The following is a 10,143-nucleotide window of genomic DNA, read 5'->3' as shown; positions in this document are numbered from 1 at the left end:
ATATATTATTATTAGTATATTGCATTATATTATAATATTATAAATATATGTATATACAATATATTACATTACATTATATTATACAGGGTTAGTCAAAATGCATAGGCCAAACATACATGTATTATTAGCATAGCACATAGAGGCCCCATGTGGTGACGAGGAGGATGACAAAGGTAAGGAGGGCAAGGAAGGAAGGTGAGGGGGCGTCCCTACATCGCGGAATTTCACTTATCGCAGCTGGTCCAGGAACGTAACGCCTGCAGTAAGTGAGGAACCACTGTATTTCTCCCACCCTGGACATTCCACAGATATATAAACCCTTTTTCCTAGTTCCAACAGACCTCACTACCTCTGAGGATGATTGCCATACATGCAGGCAAAACATCAGGAGAGAATGCCTCTAGAACACGATCATACAGCCCGAAAAAACCTACAACAACTCACCTAGTTTCAAACAGATCCCACAACTTCTGAGGATGCTTGCCATAAATGTGGGCAAAATGTCAGGAGAGAATGCTTCTGGAACATGGCCATACAGCCTGGAAAACTCACAGCAATCTCTAGTATCTATTTTTAACCAGACACTAAAAACAAGGAAATTTAAAATGATTGCAAAGCTGTGCAATAGTTTAGTCTGCAGAATCAAACAAGGGGGGGTTGGCCAGAGTAGAGTAAACATGCACGCACAAGCGCCAACCAAACCTTTTCCCCTTTTCTTCACTTCTCCCTCCCAGCTCCACCCTTCAATTTGGCACCTCTCTGTTCCAAAACAATCCTGTTTTCAAAAACAATTATCCTGCGCTTCCCTCTCTTCCAGGTCTTTCATCACCTTTCGCACACTTTACCTGGCATCGCTCTTTGCTCTTTTCACTCCCTCCTCCCCTCTCTTTAACCCATTTCCAAAACTAACTCCTTACAAAATTCACTTTTAGAACTTCAGTCTCTTCACCAGGAGGACAAAGTGGGATGGGCCACCCGGTACCTGGCTCAGGTGCATTGGCAAAGGCTGGCACCCCTTGGAAGAGGAAGTGCTGCCCTATTTGTTCTGAGCCAGACTACGCGGCGTCACCTCCGCAGAGAGAAACAAACACCGCAGGGGACAATGTCCAACTTCCACACTTTTATTAGGACAGGTGTAGAAAATGTAGGCGAGGCCATGGAGAGACTGTGCAAAATAACAAGTTACGTCAGTAAGGCTTTTAAGAGGAAGAGGCAGTAATTCAGATGCTACAACTCACCTACAAAAGTAGTCCAATATTCTAGAGCAGGCATGGGCAAACTTGGGCACTGCAGGTGTTTTGGACTTCAACTCCCAGAATTCCTAACAGCTTCAGGCCCCTTCCTTTTCCCCCTCAGCCGCTTAAGCGGCTGAGGGGGAAAAGGAAGGGGCCTGAAGCTGTTAGGAATTCTGGGAGTTGAAGTCCAAAACACCTGCAGTGCCCAAGTTTGCCCATCCCTGTTCTACTGAGGCAAGGAAGGAGAGATATGGAAAAACCCAGCAATGCCTCAGATCCACCAAGAATTCGCTGCCAAGGCACAGAACTGCAATGCCAGCCTATAGGCACAGATGGTGGCTCCCAGAGGCAGCGATTGATCAGCTTTGATCATGAAAGGCAATAGTGTCAGAAGACCTCACTGTCCAGAGCATAGAAGTCATCGCTTTGTGTCCCTTGACTCGATACCGGTCATCCACGTTGGCTAGAAAAACAGAAGCCAGTCGTCCTGCAGGAGCCCAGGGCACCTTCCGAGGCGAAATGGTGAAGAATCAGAGCACAATTTTGAAAGAACTGAGGGAGAAGAGATAAAAGAGAGTGAAGTCAGATGACCAAAAAGGAGGTCCCACCTCAACTTGATTGTCAGAACTGTTCCAACTGTGGAACAGTCTGCCCAAGGAGTGGTGGTGTTGTTCATTCATTCAGTCGTCTCCGACTCTTCGTGACCTCATGGACCAGCCCACGCCAGAGCTCCCTGTCGGCCGTCACCACCCCCAGCTCCTTCAAGGTCAGTCCAGTCACTTCAAGGATGCCCTTGGTCGGCCCCTCTTCCTTTTCCCTTCCACTTTCCCCAGCATAATTGTCTTCTCTAGGCTTTCTTGTCTCCTCATGATGTGGCCAAAGTACTTCAATAGAGGCGTTTAAGCCAAAGGTGGAGGAGCTTCTCTTTCAAGTATGAAAATTACGCTGCACTAGATATTCCTTGTGTCCTCTTCTGACTCTCAAGATGCTGAGAATAACACTAAAGGTAAAGGTCTCCTGAATTATTACTATTATTACTATGATTATTATTAATAACAATAATAGTAATAATTATTATTATTGAGCCTGCAGTGGCACAGTGGGTTAAACCCCTATGCCGGCAGGACTGAAGACCAACAGGTCATAGGTTTGAATCCGGGGAGAGCGCGGATGAGCTCCTTCTGTCAGCTCCAGCTCCTCATGCGGAGACATGAGAGAAGCCTCCCACAAGGACCATAAAACATCAAAAATATCCGGGCGTTCCCCAGGCAAAGTCCTTGCAGACAGCCAATTCTCTCACACCAGAAATGACTTGCAGTTTCTCAAGTCTCTCCTGATACGACAAAAAAAAAAATATTATTATTAGGTAAAGGTTTTCCCTGACATTAAGTCTAGTCATTTCGGACTCTGAGGAGTGGTGCTCATCTCCATTTCGAAGCCAAAGAGCTGGCGTTGTCCATAGACACTTCCAAGATTATGTGGCCAGCATGACTGCTTGGAGTGTTGTTACATTCCTGCCAAATTGGCACCTATTGATCTACTAACATTTGCCAGTTTTCGAACTGCTAGGTTGGCAGAAGCTGGGGCTAACAGCAGGAGCTCACCCCACTCCCAGGATTCGAACCGCCTACCTTTCGGTCAGCAAGTTCAGCAGCTCAGCGGTTTAACCCATTGCGCCGCCAGCGTTGTGTACATGTAACAAATAATAACAATAGAATCCTTTGGTGCATGGAGTGTCATTACCTTCCTGCTGGAGTGGTACCTATTGATCTACTCACATTTACATGTTTTCAAACTGCTAGGTTGACAGAAGCTGAGTCTAACACCGGGGGCTCACCTCACTCTCCAGATTTGAACCGCTGACCTTTTGGTCAGCAAGTTCAGCAGCTCAGCGGTTTAACCCACTGCACCACCAGCATTGTGGCATTGTGTACATTTAACAAATAATAACAATAGAATCCTTTGGTGCATGGAGTGCCATTACCTTCCTACCAGAGTGGTAACCTATTGATCTACTCACATTTACATGTTTTCACATTGCTAGGTTGGCAGAAGCTGGGCCTAACAGCAGGAGCTCACCCTGCTCCCCTGATTTGAACCGCTGACCTTTTGGTCAGCAAGTTCACAGCTCAGCGGTTTACCCCACTGCGCCACCAGGGGGCCCTTTTGAGAAAAACACTATGTAACAAAATTTGAAAAAAGTGTGTTCCTGGTTTGAAAGTGATTTCTGTTTAATTGTGTAGTACTGACTTTGCAAATAGTTGTTATACTGCAGAAACTTCGTTTTTGTGGCTTCTGCAAAACAGTTAGAATGTTGAGACTATCAGATAGTCCCTGAAAAACTTGAGCAATATGTGCTGCAAGATGTCTTGCAAAAACTACAGTTTTTTGCATTTTAATACACATTTCCCATGTTTTTATGACAAAACCAATTAGGAAATTACATGTATAATCAAGGGACAAAAATTATGTTGCATAGTGTAATTTGGAAGGTGTTGTAATAAGAAGTTAGAGGGGGCTGTTACTGGACAGGACTCTTTAGGGACCCCACTGAGAGTAACCCACTGCCCCATGCAAACCAGGGGGAAGGAGGCCCACCTGGTGAAATCTGGGGATCGGGAGATGATGTGCTGGAACTCGGAGAGGTTGATGGTCCCGTCTTTGTCGATGTCGGATTCCTCTAAGATCTGTGGAAGCAACAGAGCCTCAGAAGGGTCGAGGGCCCCCACAGGATGGAGGGAGGGCAGCCCAGGGCCTTCTTTTCCACCTCACTTACGTTCTGGATGAGCTGCTCCATTTCCACCGGGCTTAGCCGGCTGTCCTCTCCCTCCCCAGTCAGGCAGTTGACCAGCTGCTCCAAGTCTTTCTTGTCCAGAGTTCCGTCATCATCGAAATCTAAGGAAAAATAAAAATAATGAAACACTTTATTTATTACCCACCTCTCCTGATGGCTCAAGGCGAGGTACAACAAATTCAAAAACAAATGAACATAAAAATAAAAATAAAGTACCAAATTGCATAAAGGTAAAGGTAAAAGTTTCCCCTTAAATTAAGCCTAGCTATGTCCAACTTTGGGGGTGGTGCTCATCTCAATTTCTAAACCGAAGAGGCAGCGTTGTCCATAGATACCTCCAAGCTCATGTGGCCAGCATGACTGCATGGAGCGCCGTTACCTTCCCACCAGAGCGATACCTATTGATCTGCTCACATTTGCATGCTTTTAATTATTATTATTGATCAATTTTCTATATTTATAACCTCACTCACCCTGAAGGGGGCTCAGAGCAGCTACTAAATAATAATAATAATAATAATAATAATAATGTATTATATAATATTTAATAATATTATTATTAAAGAAGGAAGGAAAGACAGGAAGAAAAAGAGATGGGGAGGCAAGAACGAAGGAGAGAGGGAAAGATGTCAGGAAAGAAAGGTAAGGAGTGCTAGAAGGCAGAAGCTGGGGCTAACAGCGGGAGCTCACCCCACTCCCCAGATTCTAACTGCCGACATTTCGGTCAGCAAGTTCAGCATCTCAGTGGTTTAACCTGCCGTGCCATTAGGGGGCTCTACTAAATTGCATAGATAAATAAACACACACACACACACACACATATACAGGGTGCAGCAGCATAACTTCCTTTTTTCAAAACTTAATAAAACCCATTGTATGAATCAGAAAAAAATTATAATGTAGGTGCATACCTACAGTTTTGTTCTACATAGTTTTGAAGATCAAATTAGGTAGGTGACGTCCTCCATTCTCCATACACTGAGTAAACTGATTTCTGGCATTTGTCATGACTCTTGCCAGCACAGCAGATGTTATGTTGGTAATGTCTTCCTGGATGTTGGTCTTCAAATCTTGTAGGGTCCTTGGATGGTTCACATAAACACGGGATTTCAAAAATCCCCATAGAAAAAAATCACAAGGGGCCAAATATGGAGAGCGGGCTGGCCACTCCAAATCCGCTCAAAAAGTAGGCCTCAACGGCAAAAGCACACTCCTCACTGATCCAACGCATGATGGCAACTGAACTGTGTTGGGACAAAACTTTATACTCCTGCCTCTTGAACGAGACCACAAGCGCTCCGCTATGTCTGCAACCGACTGAATGGTGCGCATTTTAAAAAAGGAAGTGCTGCTGCACACTGTATATATATGAAAACATATACAAAACACAGCTACAGAATTGTAGGAGGGCCAACAGCTGAGAGCACTTGTGAAAGTGGCATAAATAGCTGGAGCCTGGACCTGATAGTTTCTGGGAGCAACGTTGTGGAACTGCTACAGCCCAAATCTCTGTCGGTGAATTCTTGGATTTGACCTGAACTTTGGTGACTGGCCTACAGCTTGAGTTTGTGAGACTGCTTGGCTTTGACCCTTGAAAAAACTCTGGACTCTTTGTGTGCTTTGCCCCTTGTTGGATTGATTGCTGTATAAGACTTTGGACTGCCTTTGACTACGAGACAGTGAGCGGTAGTTGCATTAACAGAGTTTCTGTGGACAGGTCTTGGACACTCACCAAAGATGCGGAAGGCGTAGTGGGACTTGACCTCCGGGGTGGCAGCGTCGCTGAAGGCACTCAACATGTCCAGGAAGTCCTCAAAGGAAAGGCTGCCATCACCATCCTCAGCAGTGGAGAAGACACGGACGATGCGGTGCCGGAAGGGATTGGCCTGGGCAGTGGAAGGAATGAAGGAAGGAAAGAGGATCCGTGAGGTCAGAGGGCTGCCAGAAGCAAGGCCCAGACCAGAGAGCCAGACCAGAGCCCCCTGCTCTTGCAGGAAGAGCCAACCCACGATCCCTGCTCTGTATTGGCTGCTTTAGCTTTTTCTGTGGGATCTGCACTTGCTTCACATGGCTAGGTCACTATATGCTGCTTCTGTGACCACAGCTCTGATCTATGGATCTGGGATTTCTTGTTCAGAGAGGGAGACCTGAAACCAGTATTCTATTGTGGAATCATACCCCATGTCCAATTCTGGGCACCACAATTCAAGAGGGATAGTGACTCAAAGCTGGAAGGGATCCAGAAGAAGGACAAAAAGGATCAAATGTTTGGCGTTGCCCTTTGTGTTGGGTGATCCAAATTCCATAGTCCTTATCATTCCAGATGGCCTGGCAAAGCCCTCCGAGGTCCAGCCTGATAACAGCCATTTATTTATTGTTCATGCAAATGGGTTTTGGTTGAGTCCTTTGTTTAGGGATTTACTGGCTCAGGAAATTGAGAAACTTCCAGGGCCACAAAAAGGATCAAATGTCTGGAGACCATGAATAATCCCTCTGAGGAACGTCTTAAAGAGCTGGGTCTGTTTAGCCTCAGAAGAGAACTACCGTGTACCATGCAGCTGTGGACAAGTCTACATAGGGACCACCAAACGCAGCGCCCAAACACGAATCAAGGAACATGAAAGGCACTGCAGACTACTTCAACAAGAGAAATCAGCCATAGCAGAGCCCCTGATGAACCAACCTGGACACAGCATTTTATCTGAGAACACAGAAATGCTGAACCACTCCCACAACCACCCTGTCAGACTACACAGAGAAGCCATTGAAATACACAAGCATGTGTACAATTTCAACAGAAATGAGGAAACCATGAAAATGAACAAAATCTGGCTACCAGTATTAAAAAACTCAAAAATTGCAACAGCACAACAACAGAGAAGAAACAAACAAGGACATCTAATCACCTCTCAACAAAAGTTTGCTCCAAGCAGAGTCAGCCTATTGTATGCTAATCAAGGTGGTCAGTTGAAACATTCACACCTAGCTCCAGCAGACGAAAGTCCTTTGTCTCACCCTGGTCATTCCACAGATATATAAACCCTTTTTCCTAGGTCCAACAGACCTCACTACCTCTGAGGATGCTTGCCATAGATGCAGGCGAAACGTCAGGAGAGAATGCCTCTAGACCATGGCCATACAGCCCGAAAAAACCTACAACAACCTCAGAAGAGAAGTTTGAGAGGAGACATGACAGCCATGTTTACATATTTGAAAGGATGTCCTAAGAAAGAGAGAGCAGGCTTCTTTTCTGCTGCCCTGGAAACTAGGACTCAATGGAACAATGGGTTCAAATGACAGGGAAGGAGATTCCACCTGAACAACTCTATGATTCCCTTCTAACTCTATGATTTTATGATTGTATGACCACAGGGCTCTGACTCGAAGTTTGAAGGGGAAGAGAGGGGCCCCGTTGCCCCACCAAGGTGAGTTCCTATGGGCTCCAAACCAGTCCCTCCCCGGAAGATCTCCGCAAAGGCTCCAGCTGCCTCTGCGTTAGAGGGTGAATGTGACTGGCCTTGCTCAAATGCTATGGAGCCCTGGGAGTTGTCGTTGTCCTCTTTAGGCTCACTTACCCTGAGTTCGGGCAGTGCCAGGAGCTTTCCCTTGGGCGCCCGGGTGGCGAAGGCCTGGTCCCGATCCTCCTTGGGCAGTAAGTCGCAGAAGCGTCGATGGGCCCTGAAAAGGAAGGAAGGAGTGAAAGAAAGAAGGGAGGGAAGGAAGGAAGGAGGAAGGGAGGAAGAAGAGAAGGAGGGAAGGGAGGAAGGAAGGAAAGATGGGAAGGAAGGAAGGAGTGAAAGAAGGAAGAAAAGTGGGAAAGAAGTGAAAGAAGCAATGAAAGGAGGAAGGAATGAGTGAAAGAAGGAAGTAAAGAAAGGAGGAAAGAGGGATAGAAGGGAAGAATGAAACTAGAAAGGAAAAAGTGATCATATTTCACTTATCCTAAAGTCCAACACTGGCTGCCAATTAGTTTCCAGGCAAAGTACAAAGTGTTGGTTTTGACCTTTAAAGCCCTACATGGTTTGGGTCCAGGTTTACCTACAGGATCGCCTTTTCCCATACATTCCCCCCTGCACACTGAGGTCCTCCAGGGGCCAGTTACTCCAACCAGGCAGAACCCAACTGGCAACGATCACCCAGAGGACATTTTCATCGGCCACCCCAAGACTGTGGAACAACCTGCCGGGAGAACTCTTAACAGCTAAATAATCTGTCAGAAATAAAAAAAAATCATCTAAAGACTTATCTCTTCCAGTGGGCCTACCCAGACAGTCTTTAAGCATGAATTTTAAATGTGTGTCCTTTGTTTAATCTGTTTTGTGTAATTTATAGAATAATAGAGTTGGAAAAGACCACATGGGCCACCTAGTCCAGCCTACAGCCATGCAGGAAAGCACAATCAAAATATCCCTGACAGACAGCCATCCAGCTTCTGTTTAAAAGTTTCCAAGGACGGAGCTTCCATGACACTCTGAGGAAGAGTTCCACTGCTGAACAGCTCTCACAGTTAAGAAATTTCTTCCTAATCTTCAGGTGGGATTTCTTCTCCTGTAATTTGAACCCATGGCTCCTAGTCCAAATTTCAAGGGAAGTTTCCAGACTGCTAGGTTGGCAGGAGCTGGGCTAACAGCAGGAGCTCACCCCACTCTCCGAATTCAAACCACCGACCTTTCAATCAGCAAGTTCAGCAGCTCAGCGGTGCCATTGTGGGTAAATACATAAGTATTATTATTAGTCTATTTTCTATATTTATAACCCCCCTCACCCTGAAGGGGACTCAGAGCAGCTAATAATAATAATAATAATAATAATAATAATAATATAATATTTAATAATATTATTGTGAAAGAATAGGATGAAAAAGAGATGGGAAGGCAGGAAAGAAGGAGGGAGGGAAAGATAGCAGGAAAGAAAGATAAGGAAGGAGGGAAGGAAGGAGTGCAAGAAGGGGGAAAAGAAATAAGGAGGAAGGGAGGGAGGAGAGAGGGAGGAAACCAGGAGGGAAGGAGTGCAACAAGGGAGGAAGGAAAGAAGGAGGGAAGGAGGGAATCCAGGAAAGAAAGATAAGGAAGGAGGGAAGGAAGGAGTGCAACAAGGGAGGAAGGAAAGAAGGAAGGAGGAAGGGCGGGCAGGCAGGCAAGCAGGAAAGAAGGAAGGAAGGAAGGAGGAAGGGAGGGAAGGAAAGATAAGGAAGGAGAGAAGGAGTGCAAGAAGGGAGGAAGGAAAGAAGGAGGGAGTGCAGGCAGGAAGGAAGGAAGGAGAAGGAAAGAGGGAAGGAAGAAGGGAAAGAAGGAGGGGAGGAAGGAAGGGCAGGCAGGAAGAAAGGAAAGAAATCAGGAAGGAAAGATAAGGAAGGAGGGAAGGAAGACGTGCAAGAAGGGAGGAAGGAAAGAAGGAGGGAAGGAAGGAGGGGGGAAGGCAGGAACGAAGGAAAGATAAGGAAGGAAGGAAAGAAGGAAGGAAGGAAACCAGGAAGATAAGGAAGAAGGGAAGGAGGGAGCGAAGGAGGGAGGAAAGGAAAGATAAGGAAGGGGGGAAGGAGTGCAAGAAGGGAGGAAGGAAAGAAGGAGGGAAGGAAGGTGGGAGGGAAGGAAGGTGGGAGAGAAGGCAGGAACGAAGGAAAGATAAGGAAGGAGGGAGGGAAGGAGGGAGGGAAGGAAAGATAAGGAAGGGGAGAAGGAGTGCAAGAAGGGAGGAAGGAAGGAGGGAGGGAAGGCAGGAACGAAGGAAAGATAAGGAAGGAAGTATGGAAGGAAAGAAACCAGGAAAGAAAGATAAGGAAGGAGGGAAGGAAGGAGGGAACAAAGGAAAGATAAGGAAGGAAAGATAAGGAAGGAAGGAAAGAAACCAGGAAAGAAAGATAAGGAAGGAGGGAAGGAAGGAAGGAGTGCAAGAAGGGAGGAAGGAAAGAAGGAGGGAGAGGCAGGAACGAAAGAAAGATAAGGAAGGAAAGATAAGGAAGGAAGGAAGGAAGGAAGGAAGGAAGGAAAGATAAGGAAGGAGGGAAGTAGGAAGAAGTGCAAGGGAGGAAGGAAAGAAGGAGGGAAGGAAGGAGGGAGGGAAGGCAGGAACGAAGGAAAGATAAGGAAGGAAGGAAGGAAGGAAGGAAGGAAG

The 10,143-nt window shown here is 46.1% G+C and overlaps 1 protein-coding gene across 1 annotated transcript in view; it reads right to left on the bottom strand.

Moving 5' to 3' along the window:
* Positions 1-1,722: 1,722 nt before the first annotated feature.
* Positions 1,723-10,143, bottom strand: part of CIB1 (calcium and integrin binding 1) — a 9,382-nt gene continuing 961 nt past the window's right edge. Inside the window, exons 3-7 of the mRNA XM_060755446.2 lie at positions 7,605-7,707; positions 5,762-5,915; positions 4,012-4,130; positions 3,834-3,922; positions 1,723-1,787 (exon numbers count right to left, since the gene is read on the bottom strand). Of these exons, the coding sequence (XP_060611429.1) occupies positions 1,766-1,787; positions 3,834-3,922; positions 4,012-4,130; positions 5,762-5,915; positions 7,605-7,707 (487 nt within the window). The 3' untranslated portion in view covers positions 1,723-1,765. The remainder of the gene's footprint in view (positions 1,788-3,833; positions 3,923-4,011; positions 4,131-5,761; positions 5,916-7,604; positions 7,708-10,143) is intronic.

Source organism: Anolis sagrei, chromosome 9, assembly GCF_037176765.1.
Source record: "Anolis sagrei isolate rAnoSag1 chromosome 9, rAnoSag1.mat, whole genome shotgun sequence".
Lineage (NCBI taxonomy): Eukaryota > Metazoa > Chordata > Lepidosauria > Squamata > Dactyloidae > Anolis > Anolis sagrei.
The sequence above is the reverse complement of the archived record's forward strand: the minus strand, read 5'-3'. Positions and strand labels throughout refer to the sequence as shown.